General features: G+C 33.1%; 1 protein-coding gene across 1 annotated transcript; it reads right to left on the bottom strand.

Annotated features, from left to right (window-relative positions):
• Nucleotides 1-14,971: 14,971 nt before the first annotated feature.
• Nucleotides 14,972-20,320, bottom strand: LOC114758244 (TBC1 domain family member 2A). Its single transcript, XM_028947281.1, has 7 exons — nucleotides 19,204-20,320; nucleotides 18,325-18,441; nucleotides 17,758-17,936; nucleotides 17,582-17,675; nucleotides 17,029-17,106; nucleotides 16,827-16,928; nucleotides 14,972-15,366 (listed from the first exon to the last, which is right to left on the bottom strand). Exons 1-7 carry the CDS (start codon nucleotides 19,693-19,695, stop codon nucleotides 15,241-15,243), a joined length of 1,188 nt encoding a protein of 395 aa, XP_028803114.1. The 5' UTR covers nucleotides 19,696-20,320; the 3' UTR covers nucleotides 14,972-15,240.
• Between the last annotated feature and the right edge of the window lie 624 nt (nucleotides 20,321-20,944).

Here is a 20,944-nt window from a genome sequence, read left to right as displayed (position 1 = left end):
AATATAAAAAAATCATATTGAGGTAGGTTAAAATTCTATTTGAAGCTCTTTTAATTCTCTACGGGGAAAAAATATCAAACTAGACTTATCTCAAGTCAATTTGTACAGTTTAATCCATGAAAATCACTATTCATTTGACAAATTCTGGAATTTCTGATTTTCTTGGCTCAAATTTGAAAATTCATATCTCTTAGTGCACACATCCAATTAAGGTGATCTACTTATCATTTTAAAGCTTGGGATGTGTATAATACATCTGCCAAGTTTCATGATACATTTGGTAGGTCAAACTTGAGTTGGAAGATGACTACTCTAGAACCTACGTTTTATCCGTTAGACAATTCTTTCTTTAATTCCTTTTATTGTTTTGGCATGCATAGCTTGGCCTTATCCTTTCCTATTCATTCTCACACATTTCTATTCATTCCATGAACATTCTAAACAAATACACGGCATCATTGGCATTCATATACATAATTTACCTAATAGGAGAATTATATATAAATCCTTAACCAATCATTAACATCAATAATTCTCCACTTTCTTCTCCTTCCTCCTCATGCTCTCCTTCATGCAATCATTGTGCATCATTGATTGACCTAAATGGTTGGTTAAGGAGGGGTAAAATTCAGAAAAATCTCAATAGTAAACAATAACCACCTAAACATACATGGCAAACTTAGCATTCATAATATGCTTGCAACTTAACATTTCTATAACATAGTGACATGTTTGGAAATCATCATACATTAACCATAAAACAGATAGGCCTATGACACATTTGAAACATATTCACAATCACAATGCATGTGTTCATAAAACCATATAACACAGAACATGTCATATATGCAAGCAAATATCAAGCACATAAGAGTAAGGTCAAGTTTGCCACCTTTTGTCCTTAAGCTTTTTTCTTACTCCCTTTTACTTCCAACCATTAAGGTTGCTTGCTCAACCACATCCAAAAATTCTCTTGGATGCATCAAGGTTCTAATCACAGCCACAAGGGTCACATTACTCATTAGGACCAAGAATTACACAATATGGAAGACTTATGTCCTTAAACTTAATCCCTTTTTCCTTAATTTATAATGTAGTGTTCTAGCTTTGTAAAAATTGTTCCCTTAGGCCAATCCTATACAATTTTTTCTAAGGAATCCAAATATGAGCTTAGATTCATCAAAATCTAGCTCATTCCCCTGGTCCTAGGTCCAAACTGAAATCTGCAACTAAATTTTCAGTTTTGATTCCAACGCTTCCAACTTCATGCTTTCATCTTATCCCTATACAATTTTTCATTTTAAACACATTGGAAGCATCAAAATAACCAAAATCACATCCTGGGAATAAGAACCAGGCCTGGCCGAAACATTCTCTCAAGTTACACAATCATGAAGTTCAACCAATTTCAGCATAAAACCACTTGATTCGTGTTCCTTTCAAGGCTTTAAACATTATTCTAACATCAATTTCATCTTCCCCTACTCTTAAGAATTTTGTGTAGCATAACTTCCTAGGTTTCAAGCTCCCAAAAATCATTAAAATACATAACCAAGCTCAACAACAACAAGGGTAGTGAAAACTACATCAAAAACCATGAACATACCTTGTTTTGGAGCTTGATCTTGCATATCACCACTTGGCCTCCCTTTCTCCCTCTTCTTTCTCTCTCTAGAAACTATTTTGCTAGGGCTTCCCTAAAGTTTCCTCTACGTTAGATGAAAATGAGGGAAGGGGGTATTTATAGAAAACAAGACTGAATTTGGACCGTTGATCTTAAAAAATGTGGCTTGATTTGGACTGTTCATTTTCTCTTTTAATCTTGTGGTGACAAGTGTCTCATGACATCATGCTTATATCATCTTAATGACATCATGCTTACATCATCAATCCATATGCTTTTAATCTAACCGTACATGTGTCTTGCATCTGACCGTACACATATCTTGCATCCAATCGTACACATAATACCTTCTTTTCCCATCTAACCATACACTTGTTTCCTTTATATTCCTTCATCATTTTGGCATTAAAATAGGGAGGAAATTAATATAAAATTCGTGCAAAATACAACCCTTAGGTATTCCGCCACCTATCTTGCCATTCTGCACTATAAAGGGTAGTTTTTGGGGTCCTGACTTTCCTAGGACCACTAGGACATGTTATGGCATTATTTTCGCACCTCAAATAAATCCACATGGCATTATATAACATGCCCAAAAAGAGAGTGATGCTCTTCCCTTGTTCTTCCATTAAAATAATTAAAATAATTAATAATATTTATTTAGGAGTGATCTTGACCAAATTCTTTCTATCAGTCCACAACTCTAAGAATCTATCTCCAAGTACCAATACTATTCATTTATCACGGGAAATTCCTCCAATTTTTCTTAAGTCAAAAGTCAACCTCTAAACAGTTGACTTTGACTTTCATCCAATAGTGTATAAATAGGCTTTAAATTCTATTAAAACCAACCTTTTTGCTCTTTACGGACGAAATTATTTCTAAAACCTATGATAATTCCTCAAGTACTTTTCTCCATTTTCTTCCAATTATCTGAGGCCTCCCTATACTTTAAATAATTTATTTTTGAAAATATTCCAAATCAATCAAAACCCTAGGAATTTTACAATTTCCTTCTGGGGGCATTTTCGTCATTTTTATCCTCATACAGGTCTCTGAACCTTATTTCTGTTTTTCTGAAATTTTTTTGAAGTGTTCAGGCCTTAACCTACTATTTCCCATTTTCTGGTATTTTCAGGTGTAATTTCCATTTTTGCCCTTACCAACTCAAAACTTGGCAAAATTATGATTTTGCCCCTGGTTTGGCTTAACCTAAAAATTCACCTCATTGAGACCTCCAACATAACTTTTGGCCTACATTTATTCCTATTTCTCATTCTTGGGCATTGGGACTTCACTAGAGTCTCTAACTTTCTCTTTTCTCAATCCCAAATAACTTCTCTTTGCGATATGGTCCCTAGAAATCCCTTTGTCCTTTCAAGGAATCTCTGGGACCTCTGTCAAAAAGAGTCTGGTAGCCTGCCCATTTCAGGCTAATTTTGGTGCTTTTTGGCCCAAAATTTAGAATGTGACAGTTTTACTATTCTTAACAATATTGTAAATGATAATATTAAAATAAATAAAAGGTTATAAATTTTTTCACAATGTCTCTGCTTATGTTTGTTTTCATTACCACTACTACAAAATATGTTATTTTTATCTGTTCTAAAGGCACTTTTTCATCTATTTTGGGGGAAATGTTGATAGAGGAGAAGTGGATAGTAATTATATATTCATCTATTTTAAAACAGACGAATATTGGCATCCATATAGTCGTTTGTTATTGAAGAAATGAATATGTATTTTTTTTTAAAAAAGGTGGAAATTTGCATGCTGCTAATTTTTATTCAAGTTGCAATTATAAAGGCATACATACAGCAAAGCTAAAACATATTATAGCAAATAATAATAGTAATTTAGCACAACCAAATCATTTTTTTCCACATAAATAGAATCCACAAAATCCACAATTTTAAGAATCCAAGCATTTAAAACAAATAACATCCTAATTAACTAACTTAGTTAAGCAAAAAGAACTAAACGCCATAAGTTAGTCATATAACAGAAGAAAATTTTAAAACCAAAAAATCTAATGACATCCTAGCTTAGTTAAGCAAAAAGAACTAAGCATCCAAACTAAAAATCAGTTTCAAGCTTACTTGCAATATTAATTAGGATGATTGCAATATTTAGCTCAAGCTTTCCAATATAATTTGAGGCACACTTCTCCTAACACTATCTACCTACAAAGTAATAAAAATAAAGTTATATACATACACATATATATATATGTTTAATAGCATCTAAAGCTTTCTAAAATTCAATGTGAAGATTAAACATTGAAAATACTTAATTAACTATTATTCCAATCAAATTGCTCTCTTAGACATTTTCACAAAGACCTTGTGCGCATTAAGGTTTAAAAACGTTTAGCAAGCTTTTTAATCATCAAAATGTAACCCAATCAATGTTGAATAATTCCTGGATGCAATTCTTACCAATGATCAATTGAAATAAAAAACATACACACCCATAAACAATTACATTAATTCCTTTAAGCATCTAAAAACCCACATAATATAAAAGACACACCCACCTATGCCACTTACCTTGTGTTGTGAACAAGCTTAAGCTGGACGAGAATGGTGACTTCCATGGAAGAAAACATTGCTTCTGGTTGTGGGATGCCATGGCTGAAGAATGGGAAAGAGAGGAAGAAGAAGAATGGGGAAGAGAGAGAAGAAGATGGTGAGCTACAAGCTAGAGAGAAGGAAAACTTAGTCGCGGGCATCAACACTGGAGAGGAGAAGTAGAAATCTAGAGAAGGGGAAGAGAGAGCTACACAAAGAAGAGAGAAGAAGAGATGTATTTCAAGGGTATACTCAAATCTGAGCATGGCAAAGATGAAATTTAAATTAAAAAAAAAGACGCTATTCGTCTATTCTTAAGAGAAATAGACGAGTATGGGGAGCCCATACTCATCTATTCAGCATAATAAACAAGTGTGGGGAATCCATACTCATTTTTTGATCATAATAGACAAGTATGAGAGCCCATACTCGTTTGTTGCTTATGAGTAACAAACTACTATGGGCTCCCATACCCGTCTGTTATGAGTAACAAACTACTATGGGCTCCCATACTCATCTGTTTCCTTTTAACAGATAAGTTTGAAGGTTGATATTCTTCTATTTTTTAAAACAGACAAAAATAGATAATGAAAATGATATTATTTGTATTAGTGTAACTTGAGTTTTGTTTGCATTGATATAGATATATATATATATATATATCTTCAAGTGCTTGGAAATCACTTTCTTTAGGTACTTACTTTTACAAATATTAATGAATGTGACTAGAGGATTGTATTCTCGGGCGTTAACTTCTAATAAATTTCTTTGTGATGGCAACAAATGCACTGCATCTAGTGTATGGAGGGGGTGATTGTGTTCTTCATCAAATTTGATGATTTTGAACTTCTAATTAACACAAGATACCATCATTCTTGCTTTATAGTCAGTCTTTGTTTTAGTCTGATGCCTAGAAGAATATCTCTTTTCTTTGTCTTCTTTTTTGAGACCTTTCTTGCAGCATCCATATCTATATGTCATAGTTCAACTACTTTTTTTGGCTCTTTGTACCATTATACTTTCTAGCTTCAAACCCCGTTCTTCTAGCATAATCATTCCAGAACTTCCATACTTCCTGCAAACTTCCAAATGCCTTTCCTATTTTTGGTTTTAAGTCATCCCGCATTATGAAGATCTTTAATAAAATAACCATATGTTTTAAAAAATATTTTTCTTATAATAGCAAAAGCAAAAAAAAAAGCATCAAAGGGTATGTAACTACTTGGCTAGAAATAAGTATTGAACAAAATAAGACCCTAAGAGAACCTATATCTTGTAATCCCAACCATAAGAAACGGGATAGACGATTAAGGTAGGACTTTAAGAGAATCTATCTTTTACAATTCTAGCCATGAAGACACCACAAGATTGATCACTCCTTTGATATTGTTGAGTATTCTCACAAGAATATGGGAGTGTGAACAAGACTCACGCAAGGAGAAATGAAATTCTCATATTATTAATTATTTAAATCTTCCCCCTAAAAAAGACTTCATATTAAATTATTTATAATTAAGACTCTTGAAAACCCTAATATGAAAACCCTAGTTGATGACCTAAGCCATAAAATCTTGTTATAAGCTATCAGAGCCTAAAATATTACCTAATAAAATGCATAAAAAATAGATACGAAAATACAATAAAAATAGGAAAATCAAAAGACCTTCTAGAATACTCTAACTTGCTAGTCAAGATAAAATAATCTAGATCACACACTACCTAGAAGGATCCCATCAATAATCAAGATAGAATACAAAATAAGAAGTTTTTTCCCTCAAGAAGCAATCAATACAAAATAGAAAATTATAATGTTGTGGAACTCCCATTGTCCACAGCACAATGCATTTAGGCTATAATTTAAAATATCATAGCTCCAATAGATTCTTCCACACATATATAATTGTGTTGGGCCTTCAATCATATGGGAATTGGCTTCAAATACTCCTTTTAGGCTTTTAGAACATGCTGTTATCTTTCTCAACTTTCAAGTATACTTACTCCAATGACTCATATGTCATGGTGGCTTTTGAAGTGGCCTTTCATATGTCATGTCAAGCTTTGCATATGTCTACGTCATCCTCCATATAAGCATTCTTAATGTAGAGATCCATTGAACATTTTTTATGGCTTATTGGTGTAACATCCCAGATTTTGGACTTAGAAGTATAAGAAATAGTCTAAGATGGGCAGGCTACCAGACCTTTTTTTGTAGGAGTTTCAGAAGTTTCTTGAAAGGACGAGAGAATTTTTAGGACTAAATCACAAAGTAATAGCTTTTTTGAACCAAGAAAACAAGATAGAAACTCCGATAAAGTCTTAGGGGTCGAGTATTAGAAATTAAGATGAATATGGGCCAGAGGTTATGATAAAGACCTGGATAACATAGTTTGTAGGGCTAAGCCCCAGCAAGGACCTAATCGTAATTTTGAAAAGTTTTGAGCCAAAAAGAGTAATAATGGAAAGTATGTTTGAAAATTTCATAAAATCCCTAAAAAAAAAAAGGAAATGAGATCCTGAGACTTGTATGAGATTGAAAATAATGAAAAATACCCCTAGAGCAAATTATGAAATTCCTAAGGCTTTGGCTAGGTATGGGTTATTACCCAAAATTAGATTATTTAAAACATCGAGAGGCCTTAGAGGATCAAAGAAAAATAAGGAATAAATATTTGACAAATTATTATAGGTTTTAAAAATGATTCTATCCCTATAATACATAGAGGTTGGCTCTACCAGAATTTAAAACCTATTTATACCCTATCTGAGGAAAGTCAGAATAGAGTGCTTATAGGTCAAAGTTTGACTTAAGAAAAATCAAAGAAATTTCTCATGATAAAAAGAAGTTAGTAGTACTATGTTTAATGGAGAGACATGGAGAAAAGTATCTCTCTTTATGTACATTCATATATAATGCCATGTAAAATTATTTGTGATGAAAAAAGGATGCCAAAACATGTCCTAGTGATACTAGGTAAGTCACGACTCGAAAAATACCCGACATGGAGTAAAATTATAAAATAGATGGAGGAATAGTCAAAGATGAGAGGAAGCACAAATTTCTCTCTGTTCGCCTCCCTATTTTAATGTTAATTTGATGAGGGGACATAAACAGAATTATACAATTTGTTAAGGACAAAATTAAAAAGAAATTACCTTGGATTTCAAACTTCTCTTCAATTTGATTAAAAATACATGGGGAAAAATTAGAAATGGGACACATGGCATGGTAATTGGACATTTGGCAAGATCATGGAATATATAGTTTAATCAAGAGACATAGCTATGGTAAAATGGTAAAGGCAACTTAGATTAACCCAAAATAAATAGTAACTAGAGACTTGTAAATACCCTTTTCTTCCTCCCATTTGTGTGTTTGGATAGCCAAGAGAGGAAGAGCAAGGGGAGCATGAAATTTTGCAAAGAAAAAGGAGGAGAAGAAGAGTTTCAAGTCCTAAGAAAATCCAAGCTTTAAGACGAGGTAAGATCATAGTTTTCAATATAGTTTATGATGCTCTATATCTTACAAACTTAGTCATGGTTTTTATTGAACTTAGTAAGCATAAAACCCTAAGTGTTTATTCTTTCCAATATTGATTAAGCCATGAAAAAGATTGATTGATGATGGAATTATGTTTAAAGGATATAAAGGAATAAGAATCAACTGATTTTGTGATGAAATTGGAAAGAATCCAACTTCCCCTTAACCTCTGTGTATTTTTGGCCAAACCTAGAGTGTATGTTATGGTTGGAATTTGATGATTTTGATGCTTTAAATGTTTTTAGAATGAAAAATTGTGTAGGGTGAAGGTGAGAAAACAAGTTTGGAAATATAAGAATTGAAAATAGAAACTTTGATCCCTAAGACCCTAGTATTCAACTAAATCTTGTTCATGGGGAAAGAGTTAGATTTTGTTTAATTTGAGATTGAAAATAGATTCTACATGTAAAATTATGAGGGAATAGCATGTGAAATTAATTTTAGAAAGATTAGAATTAAAGCTCATAAGTTAAGGTTAAGGGTTAAAGTATATTAAAGAGAGCAAAGTAAGAATGTTGTTTGTTACCATACCTCTAATGAATGAATGACAATAATATGTCAATATGATTAAGGCCATATGATATCAAGGCAGGTGAATGGGAAAGGTTGATCAAGCAACCTTGATGGTTAAAAGTAAGGGAAAAAGAGGAAAGATTAAATATAAAAGGCTAAAGGTAACAAATTTTATTCTACTCTTATGTGCTTGGTACTTGCTTGCGTGCATAGCATGTTTGTATGTTTATGTAATTTTATGAACTCATGCATTATGAATGTGACTACGCTTAAAATATGCCATAGGCCTATATGTTTTATGATAAATGTACAATCATTTCTAAACATGTCATTATGTTATCAAGACATTAAGTTGTAGGCATGTTATGAGTGTAAAGCCTACCATGTATGTTTGGATAGTTATTGTTTGCTACTAAGATTCTTCTTAATCTAACCCTCTCTTACCCAACCATAATAGATTCTATGAGCAAGGAAGAGGAATGCAAGATGTGGAATTGAAGAATGAAGAGAAGAGATTGAGAAATGCTTTATGACATGTTATGAATTCCATTATGATGATGTATGATATGAAAATATGCCATCAATGTTATGTAATGATAAATGATGAGAATAACATGTATAATTGAGTATAATGATAAATGAGAATGGTTTAAGAATTGTTGGAATGATTGCATGCAAAATAAAAAATGTTTATAGCATGTTGATGTAAGAAAGGTGATAAATAATCCCATAATAAGCCATGAAATTTGACAGAGTAAGAATAAGGCAAACGATTGAATCTCCTCGTGAAATTTGGTGAGAAACTAGGATACATCTTATGATTTAAAACAAGTAGTAGATCACTCAAAATGGATGTGTGTACTAAAAGATATGGTAGCTCAAAATTAGGACAAAAAATCTGGAAATGCACTATTTGACCAAATAAACAATAAATTTTGGCAAATTAACCACATGGATTAAGTAGGTTTAAGTCCAGATTTATATTCCTTTCCTGTAGAGAATGGAAAGAGCTTTAAATTTAGACTTAAATCACCTCAATACAATTTTTTTAATAATTAGTTATGAATTTTCAAAACTAGACTAAAAATCTAAAATTTACTGGTGAGTAGTAACCCGGGATTCAAGTTTCAAAATTTCAATGTACGGGCTTATTTTATAATCTGCTTGAACCGTAATGCTTCTGAATGTATACTAATGGGATAAAAAGAAGGAGTTTTAGTTGGGCTTTAGGACCATTGTGTTGAACGCCTCCTAAAATGCTATCAAAGTGTGTATGAAACAACATAATATTTTTTCTTCAAAACGGCTAAAAAAAGAAAAATCCATAAAGCTCTATTCTCTTTTTTTCACCTGCTACTGCTATTAATCCATGCATCCCACCCACTCTGTTTTCATCACTATTTCTCAAGCAACCATCGCAATCTCTTTGCAGTAAGGAGGCTTTCTCTTTGTAGTAGAACAAACTAACAACGAAGAATGAAGTTGATTGTATTGAAGATGTTTGTAACTATGAATAGACGAAGACTTCTCAAAATCAAGTTTTGATTTCTCCTTCGATTCTTTTCTCGCCTTTGTCACTAGAAAATTTTCATGCATGGAAAAACCCACCCATCAACCTATCAGCTTCTCATTGTATTAGATTTTGCAAGTCCAACAATTGAGATCGTCCTACTAATCCAAACATTGTGTTTTAAGGATGATCGAGCTTATAGATGCGCTGAGCACAACATGTAAACTCAGTCTTGGGTGACCTCAATTCTAACAATTGTACATGGATGGGTATTTCAGTTATTTCCTTTAAGAAGATTAACATAAAGACTTTTGGGAGTTGACCGCATTCTAATTCAATGATTATCTTGAGACTTGATTATATTCCTATTTAATTATTTGACGTAGATTTCAATTCATTTATTAAAGCTTGTGGATTTAAATATATCTCTTTTTAAATTTAGTTATGCTGTATTTGATAATTGAATGTCAACTATTTCTTTTGAGTTTTATTAATTTATTGTCAACAAGGGTAGCTAATGTAGGCAAACCCACTAGTACGCTTGATGCTACCAATAGGGGTGAACATAAGTCAAGTGGCACGTGGCTTATGGTCAGACTTGTATTATTTGGCCTAACTTAACCTGACCTGTTTAAACATAAGAGAAGGCTCATGTTTTTTTAAAAACATGTTTCCCTTAACAAGTCAGGCTTAGACTCTCTAAGAAGCCTATTAAACCTGTTAGCTAGGCCGACCTAAGTCTATTATAAATTTACAATATTATGTAAAATTGTGTATTTGGTGTGGTCTTGTTTATTGATTAGATTATATCATATTTTATGTTTCATTTAAAATAATTTGGATTGAGTTATTATATTTTTTTATTGATTTGTGTAAGTATGACATAGTTTTGACCTATTCAAAGGCAACTTGTTGTTTGTATCCAAAGACAGGATCAATATTTCTTTGTATTTGTAATTATCATTTCATTCTTTGTATCCAAAGATAGGATCAATATTTTTCATTTGCATTTGTAATTATTAATATTTTCCAAACAAAAAAAATGTTGTTATCGTTTTAGGTTAAAAGCTAATAAAATTATAATTTGACTATAAAATCAAATACGTTTTCAAAGTCTTAATATGGAGGTCATTAACTATATTTTACTCTTGAAGGTATAATATAATTACAAAAGGGAGAATTAGTCTCCCAGTCCTTCTAAAATTAGCGATTTTTGAATCAGGACCTTCCTTTTTTTTTTTTTTTTAATGAAATCCTTTATGTGTGCCTAGTTATATATGTTAGTCCTTCCATCCATAAAATGTGAATATTTCGTTACTTTGAATTGACGCAGGTGATGTGGTGCTGACTGAGCTAATCTTCTTCCCCACCGTCGCTGACTCTCTCAGACAAGGATGCTCTATATTTCCCACCCAGCCCAACCCAACCGTTCTGAAGCAAACACATTCAAAACCCAGCCATGTTCAAATCCAACGACACAACTTTTGCACAATAATTTAGCTATGAGATTTATAAACAAAAATCTTCATTGATCGCCTTAAGTTTCTCCATCTGAAGCATGTTCAAATTGAAAATAACAGCAACTGAGGGAAGGCAAGTCTTGGTGGTTCACGAGCCTATGAGAACAATGGCGAAGTGGAGATGTTGATGAGAATTGGACTCCCTGGGTCGAATGCTATAAAATTTCTCTCCTGGCCAAGGTCACACATGCTGGTTATAGCAATTCAGACCTTGCATATAATTCCATTGGCTTTATTTGGGTGGAAAAGACCATTCATAGGGACCATGTGCAATCGTGATTTCTTCTCACCGAATAATCCCTTTATAATGGCAATCGATGGTAAGAATTTCTTTATCCTTGCAAGAACAGAGTGGGTGCAAAAGAAGTATGGGAAAACATCTTTCTTCACACAGAAAGTCAACACGAGTGGGGAAGAAGATTAGCCTAATCAGTGCCACATCACCTCTGTCAATTCAAAGTAACAGAATATTCGTGTTTTACGGATAGAAGGACTATCACATGTAACTGGGCAAACATAAAAAATTTCATTAAAAAAAAAATAGAAGGACTTGATTTCAAAATAGCTGATTTTACAAGGATTAGGAGATTAATTCTCCCCTTACAAAATTCACAAAAAAATTTTGGATGAGTTGAGAAATATAAAGACAAACAGTTCATAAAATATCAAGAATAAACTGAGTTTATTTTGCACTTAAACGTTTAATTAAACACCAAATTCATAAAATAACATTTAATGTAAAATATTTTTTAGAATTAAATTTAAACCATCAATAACCTTATAACCTAATAGGTCTTTTTAACGTACTTCAAGCTAGCCCAAGTCGGGTCAGGCTTAGGCATAAATAAAAGCTTATGACATATCATAGGTCAAGTTCAAACCAACTTGCTACCAGTTAAGTCTGACCTCTTATGTCCCGTTTGGTATGAAGCATTGAAAATGAGGGATTGGGATTGGGATTACAATTGAAAAAAATTATTAAAATAGTACTTAACATGAGTAATTGTTTGTTATATGGGATTAGGCAAACCCATAAAGGTGGGATTGGGGAATACCACTTCCCCTCATGGTATTCTCCAATCCCACATATATGGCTTTAGCTAATTCCATATATCAAACAATCTCTTATAATAAACACTCTCTTAATAGATTTTTTCAATTGTAATTCCAATCTCAATCTCTCATTTTCAATACTTCCTACCAAACGCAACCTAGCCTAGTACAGCTTGTTTTTACCCCTTGCAACTAATGTTAGCATCCTCTCTAATGCCTCTTATTAAACTAAGCCATAATGAATGGTGTTGACTAAATTACAATCCCTAAAAAATAAAATGTAAATTAAATTTACGGTTTATAAGTTTACCCCTTTGTTTTTTTCATAAGAGACAACTATCCAAGTTACGATAATCAAAATGCTAGTTAAAATTAGTTGATGACAATAAATGTGTTAAAAGTATAACTTTTTTGCCAAAAATACTCTCATTATGTGGAAGAGAGGTACCGTGTGAGAGAAAAAATGTGAGATTTAAATGCAATAATATGAGTAATATGAGTAATTAAATGAGGTAAAATGAAAAATTAACAAACAAAGTTTGAGACAACCTCTATGTGTCTTTTATAAAAAAAAAAGAACATGAAATTGGTCTCTTATAATAAGCAATAGAGGGATATTTTTCTTCTCAAAATTGGGAACTTTAACAGCAGAACTACATAAAGTTGCAAAGGACATTAATCCCAAATTGTCTCTACATATTAGAAGACCTTAGTTATTTTGCTTTTAAAATAAAATTTAATCTTTACGATACAATCGGTAAGTGCGATCCTAGTTATTCATTATAACGTCTTTAAAAACTTTTTGTGATAGCCATTTCGGTCCATGAAAATTAATTGTCTTTTCTTTTCATTTTTAAAATACATCATTTTTAATTTATTCAATATTTAATTAATCATGATATTTCCTGCTCTCTACTGTTATGACTTAGTTGATAGATGTGGTTTGATACTAAAAATAATATTTTAATCTAATTTATCTTTCTTATTTAATATTTTTCGCATATTTTCCTTATTAATTTTCATTGCTCAAAAAACCAAACTAGACTGACAGTTCGGGCCGAAAACAGGTTAGTTTGTCAGTCTGTTTCATCACTTGAACCAGGAAAAAATCAAACAAGTACCGATCAGACTTGTTTAGTCCCAACCAGGGGTAAACTCGTAAACCGTTGGTTTAAGTGGATTATTTGGTTCAATATTTTTCATCGCTCACAACATGGAAGAATTCTAAAAAATAAAAATAAAGACAAGTTGATTGAAAAACGGAGAAAGAGGGAGAGATACATAAAATTACCAACTCTACAAGAGAACTCTTGAAACATCATGGTGAAAAACAAAGTGAAAAGGTTCTTTAAGAGGGTTTTCATGGAAGGAGGAAAATATGTTTCAAGAGGCAAAAAGTTTTTTTGTGTAAGAAAAAGATGGAAAAATAAACCGAAGTGAGAACAAAGACCTACGACGAGACCCAATGCTAGAGATTCAAAACTTTAAAAATGAACAGATCGGAATGGCATGAATGACAACTCTACTTCTTTTTCCCCTCCCCCTCATTTTCCAAAGCTATCCGGTAGACGGTAGTCATTCATTTCCTATGCAAACATTTATTTATGTTTGAAAAAATCACAAACAAATATCTTTAAAATAAAAAAATTATAAATAGGAACCCATTACAATATTAGTACTACCCGTGACAATAACTAATAAGTAAATTATACCAATTTTGTTGATCAGGTCCCTGTATGCAAGTTTTTAATTTTGAAGGTCTTTTCTTTGTGACTTTTCCTTTATGTTTAATACTCTATTTCTTTTTCTTTCTTACTGTTTTCTAGGAGGGATATATTATTTCTTTATTGTAATTATAATGTATATTAAACTGTTTTAAATATTATTTTCGGATCACCCCGATTTAACTTATTATCTCAAAACTGGTTTAATGACTGATCTGGTTTTTTTTAACCTTATTAATTTCACGGCTCTTCTCACTCCGTGTTCTCTCACATTTAGTATTCTCATCAAAAGAGAAGTATTTTGAAGAGACAATTTATACACAAATTATAATCATAACAAATAATCAACCCAACCGATTTTCTTAATTCTTGTGAATTAATTAATTAGCTGGCAAAATCTTAGCCAACACAATTTATGCAAAATCCATTACTTTTTTTTTTTTTGGGAAAAAGATCAAAATGATGATATATTAAAAATGAAAGATTTACAAACTAAAGCTAACAAAATCCATTGTTCTAGGGCTATCTCATTGTTTTTTTTTTTTTTTAAATACATTCTTTGTTTATCGATACACCAGGGGCTGTCTCATTGTTGGAATACTGGAATCCAACGAGTTAAAGTCATTTCTGAGTATATGCCCATTAGTTTGGTTGAGGGATACCCATGAAGAGACCATCCCCTTGATGATATTTTGCAAGAGTTCTTATTAGTAGAGTTTGTTCTGCAAATTTTATCCTCATATATAGGGACCATACTAGACTTGTAGATAGATTAGTTGAATATGCTGTCACCTAATGATATGAAAACTTCTATGAGGGAAAAAAGAACATTGATGGTGATAAACATTAAACAATATGACTTCCAACTGTATAAATAATGATGATACGATGATTCCGTTGGCCTTTAAAAAACAAATAATAAATCAAAAGGTGGGCAATGAAATTCCACAATGCCCTCATTTGAATTGCATTATAATTTAGACGTATCCACTGCATCTTTTTACACTAGCCATCAGCAGAGTACAATCAACTTTAAAAAAAAAAAAATTAAAAGGAAAAAGGGAAAAAGGAAAATAAAAGGCCTTAAGCTTCACATTCTGCTGGTGGCAGCAGAAAATACCTACTAGATAGGATGGTTTGTTCTTAACATATTTTGCTTTTTAAGAGAAGGATTGAATGAGTGTTATATCAGCTTTTAAGTGAATTTAGGCGTCTGAACCTCTCATCGAGTTCCTTCATCACTTCAGGTTCCTGTTTCTTCCTTTGCTTTGATATTGTGTTGCTTGTCATTGAGCCTATCTTCTCAAATGCCACCTGCATCCACACACACACAATTAACAAAAACTTTTATATGCTTCATTTCAACTGAGGAGAAACACGTTCAACTGCACAACAATTGAGATATTAATATTCATTATGCATATATTATCATTACTCAGCAATAGTTATTTTCTCCATTACTTTTTCATCCAAAGACATTTCAAATCTAAAGAATCACTTTTTTCATTCAATTTCATTTTCCATTTATGCATTCTAAGCGTCTATGTTTGGAGGACAATAGGAAGAGGATGCAAAGATATTAAATTAAATCTAGATCTTCTCTCATGCAGAGATATCTATTATTTTTTTTAATTATTGGATAAATGTTATATTCTTATTATAACTAAATCTAAATCTTCTCTCATGACAAATTATGCTAGAAATAAAGATACATTCTTTGGTTCCTTTTGTGTCTGTTGTAAGTATTTTGATCTACTAACAGAACAGTCCTCTATTTTTTCTTTTTTTTTGGGGGGGGGGCTCATGAAGCAATATGAAGGGATGGGTCCTACCCCTTTTATCCTGTCTCTCCCCACAATCATCCAATAGTGTTTATTTAATTTAATTTTTCTCATGTAGCGTCACACTCGCGAGTCATTTCTTACCACGAATGGTAAAGTCAAGGCACAATCCATGTAAGACTGTGATGTCATCCAGCATTTTCTTTTTCTTTTCCTTTTTTTTTCACGCTCTAAATGAGTTTTGAAACACTGCAAAATTCTAAGATGAACTGGATTTATAAGAGATGGATAGAATTGGTCAATTATTGACAAATACGTAAACTCGGAATGTTAGAAATAAATCTCATTAAAATGTGTCTGTGAACTGCTTGCATATCTTCTTCATGACTTGCCAGATCTAAACTATCAGTAGTCTACTAGAGACCAAACCACCCAAAAATCATTGAATCAACCCCATTTTCATCAAACCCAGCACAAGAAACAGAGTAGTGCTTTGCTGACAGCCATAACAACAATTCTAGTCCATTCCTGTCAATATATTGATTATGCGTATGTGTGCGTGCACGTGTTTTTTTCATTCTTCTCAGATATTGAGACGTCTTAGATACTAGAGCAACTTTTAGGCATTTAATTTGAAAAATTCCATTCACAAATAATTCCACACATTTCAGTGAGAAACTCGATTCCAAGTTGTATGCTATTAGTACTACAAAATGAAGTAACAACAAAAACACTACTGTTGAGACGATTTATTTTGCGGCTAATTAGAGAAAGTATATAATCCATAGGAAGAAGATATCTAGCATAAGCAAAAAATTATCGGAAATGCCACACCTGCTAAAGTGTCAAAATAGGATGAAATATATAGCATTTACAGATGATTTTAATATAATGTGTCGTATTTAAGACAAGTTTCGTATATGTATTGGTCAAGTATGGGTCTGTATTTAAGCAATATAACGTCAAATAGAACAGAAAAGGAATTGGTCTTACTGTCAGCAAATCATCAGGATCAAATAGGTGATGAGTGGTCCTCTGCAGAATATTTATTACTTCACCTACATGACGAGTTAGAAGCAACTCACCTTCCTTCATCTGCAGTTAGAGGTTACAACAGTTCAAACATCCCCTAAACTGTCATACTAATGAGTAAGAATCCACAACCAAGAAAGAACATATGGGCTAGACTTATTACCTTGAAGATTGCCAAAGCCACATTAAATATAACTTTGGCCCCCTCATAGAAAAGGACATCCCAAACTCGCAGCGTTGTCTGATTAAGCAACCCCAAGAAGAATTATCAATAACAACAGAACACTGAATAGGGAGAAACCATATTTTTGCCCTAAAATCAAGGCCAGACTACAAAATTTCAACACGAACACTAGAAAGCAGTATAGCACTTCTCTGAACTTTAGAAGTCAAAACACATGATGTGCATATCAACAGTATGTGAAAATTGTTGGAGTGAAGAAACTGTTTGTTGTAGTTATTTTTCATAGCAATTTAAGGTTTTCATTTTAGTCCAAATTTCAAGAAAGTGTTTTATTACCTTTTAAAGTTTATGTACCACCTCCATTCCTAAATATAAGATTTAGTTTGCAGTGCAAATTGCATTACAAACTAGATCTTGCATTTAGGACCGGACATAGTATTACTTTCACCTAATCTTTAGTTCAAATAGGGATAATGTAATTTCTCCATCTAACAATTTAATGAATTGATATTGCAGCAGCATCATTTCTAACCTCTGACGGCAAGCTCTTTGAAAAGAGGCAAAGGAACCACTCAGTGGCAACAAGGGAGACATCAAAGTCCATAGATTCTAGATGACTTGCTATCCTGCATTTTTCCTTTGATTTTTAGGTGCTACTGATTAAGAAGCAATTACATTGCAAACATCAATGTTTTTGAATTGAAATACCTTGGGCATTTCTTAGCTAGTAAGTCTTTGAACACTCTTTGTTCAACATGGCATCCTGATAAGTTATTTGTGTAGCAGTCATTAACCAAGACATTTTCCAACAGGACAGCTAGCATCCAGAACGCCTCTTCCTCAGTCTTCATGACAAGTAACAACAATGCTGCAACATAGTTCAACCCCTGGATTGATAGCAATTTAGTGCAAGAAACAAAGAAGATTTATTATCTGTGATTCATAAACCTAAAATATCATTGAAATCTATAGTTACTCAAATGTAATAGGACACAAATGAATCCATGTTTATTCACAATGCGATTACCTGGTAAATAGTGTTCCTGTTATTATTCATGAAGGGATTTTAGCATCTACTTCACACAAAAATAATAAAAAATTGGAGAAACAATAATTCTTGGACAGAAAACATCATCAGAGACACATTATCTTTATTTAAGAATCAGCATATAGTCCAAACATGAATATATAAAAAATTTTGTCTCCAAAACAGAAAGAGCAATCAGAAGAAAACAGCACTTAATAAGAAGAGGAAGAACGTGGAAGCAAATTCACCTGACAATACCCTACATCAGAATCACGGAAAGAGTAGCCAACAAGAACTCGCCTAAGAGCAGCATGCCCCTCTGGTGTGTCCAACCATGGGTGACCAGGGAAGGTCCGCGGTAGGTCCTGTACTCATGCAAATAGAATGACTGTAAGAAAAATAAGACACATAGCAAGTATAGTTATATATTTTACGTGCAGACACATTTGCTACCTTGATAACGGCCCCTTATACAAACCTATAAAGTTCACAAAGCTGGGTAAAATGCAGTAACATCCCAAACACATGACAAAGGAAAATATAAAAGCCACAAACAAATTTGATTACCATTCTTCAAAAGGGGGAAAAAAAAAAAAACTAATGACAACACATTCTTAAGACTTTCTAATGTCAACTGGATAATAATCAGAACGTCATCTAAGATACAGATGGCCCCAGCCAAGTTCACATTCTCGAACGTATGTATGCCTACTACATGAGCTAACAGATCCCCCAACAATGATGTTTAGGGGAAAAAAAATATATTACGCATATTTGCTTCAACTCTTGAAGGTCTTTCTACGCATCGGTGAAAATTTTGAATAAAAGGATATCAATGATAACCAGACCCATAGGTCCATCAGAATTTGCAAGAAGGTGGATCTGAGCCTCAGCATAAAAATGACAAGACGGATAATGCAAATTTGACGAGAATTCTGATCTGAATGAAATCTTCTGTCAGACCAAAGCATGTTCCTAAAAAATTGAAAAAGATCCGCATATATGCAAATTCAAGTCATTAATGACGAAATCCAGCCAGAAAGGCCAAACCCGACAATCAATTTATGGAACTAGTAATAGGAACACATATCAATCTTACGATTATCACAGTTATCAGCAGTACTCACTTGATCTATTTGTCGAGTAGCTGCAGTGACCTTGCCCTCCGTGGCCTTTGTTAGATCATCATAATAGCTCTCAGGTACCGTAGACTTCTTCTTAGCCGCCCCTGACAAGGAAAACCAGACCTTAGGCCGAAGAACCGGAGGGATTCCTTGCCTAATTAACTTCTTCAGGGTGATGGCATTTGTGAGTGCAGAAAGTTTCAAGGAAGACTTGAGGGCACTGCCGGTGCCCCCCTCGCCTAAAGCACAATGCAAATACCAATTTGCACCTTTGCTAGCTTCCAATGCCCACCATACTCGATTCCTTTCTCTCACCTTCTCTCTCACCTCGTTTAACACATTGACATCATCTACATTCCCTTCTACAGTGAACCCATAAAGGTCTTGGAATTTTACAGTGAGATTTGCCCTTCTGGAATGGATGCTAGGCCTCAGAACTGGAATTTGGGCTTGGTATTCCAGTGCGAGGTCTATTTTGCTTTGAGTTCCATACATTTTCCTGAGCGGTACAATGATAAATCAAGAAAAAAGGACAGAGAGTGTGAGAAAGAGGGAGGGAGCGAGCGAGCGAGCGAGAGAGGGTTGAGGGATTGAGACAGAAGCAAAATTGCGTCGGAAGGACCTTGTCAAATAAGAAAAATTCTACCGATATGAAACCATGAAATGGTCTCTACGCAGACCTTAATGAATGCTTACTTAGGATTAGGATTAGGTAAAGAGAGGCTGCAAAAATTAAAAAAGTAAAAAATCGTCCTCCTAATAATGGTCTAACAAGAAATGATGAAAGAAATGTGGATTTCAAAATTTGTAGCAAAAGAAGATCAAAACTCTAGCGCCATTACAACGCTCGGAAGAGCTCTAATCTCTGCTACAAGGCCATAAATCAGAATAAAAAGTCCAAACTCAGAGGAAAAGATGAGAAGCGAAACCCAGAAAACAGGCGCTGAACATCAATGTGATATCTGGAGAGAAGAAAATGGGAATTCTGTTCAGGATTTCTGATTCATAAAATTAAAGAGGGAAAGGCAAAGAAAGGATTTTTAATTCCAGCGAAGGAAATGACGGTGGAAACAACACACTGAGGCAAGAATATCGTTCCGATTATAGACGGGACACCGAAGCTTAGGATAATGATTAAACAGGAGGGGGAAAAATAGGCGGTGGATGATAGATACGCTTGGCTAGTTGGCTCCAGTACAAATCAAGAAATGTAGTCAAAACATTTTCTGTGGTTTGATTTTCGTGGCGATTTAAATTTAAAATCAAAATTAAATGAAATTGTGGCCCGTTGAATAAAAAGCTTCATCAATCAATAACAATCACGCTATGGGAAATAGTGGCTCGTAGGTCAATGGCTTGATATAGAATAACATCAGAACGGAAATGACTATAATCTCCTCGAACTTTTTGTTCAGTTTGGTAGATGGCTAATGTCTCCTTTCTTGCAATTATGTATATTATATGTATATCCCCCCAAAGAAAAAATGGCTAAGATATTTGAGGGAAAATTTTAAAACTTAAACTAAAAACACTTGGTTAAATCCATATAAGTTAAAATTTGTAACAGTACCAGTTGACAAAAAAATTTGCAACAGTACCCATTATTCATAAAATTGTTATTCTTATAGCAAAAAGTTTAAGAAAAAAGGTGCTGAATTACATTGTCTTAATGTTTTTAAATAGATATTTGGAGCTTTAATTGATAAATTTAAAAAGTATTAAATGCCAAATTAATTATTTTTGT

The sequence above is a fragment of the Neltuma alba genome, unplaced genomic scaffold, assembly GCF_004799145.2.
Source record: "Neltuma alba isolate B1F8T4 unplaced genomic scaffold, ASM479914v2 tig00010684_pilon, whole genome shotgun sequence".
NCBI lineage: Eukaryota > Viridiplantae > Streptophyta > Magnoliopsida > Fabales > Fabaceae > Neltuma > Neltuma alba.
Note: the sequence above shows the minus strand (reverse complement) of the source record. Positions and strands in the feature narration are given on the sequence as shown.

Bases quoted from the DNA above. Each gene is read 5' to 3' on its own strand.
- LOC114758244 (XM_028947281.1), bottom strand. From the start codon at position 19,695: ATGTATGGAACTCAAAGCAAAATAGACCTCGCACTGGAATACCAAGCC. The intron at 17,676-17,757 runs GTATTTCAATTC...GGAAAAATGCAG, and splicing joins CTAGCTAAGAAATGCCCAAG to GATAGCAAGTCATCTAGAAT. The intron at 16,929-17,028 runs GTAATAAGTCTA...CTCTAACTGCAG, and splicing joins TGGCTTTGGCAATCTTCAAG to ATGAAGGAAGGTGAGTTGCT.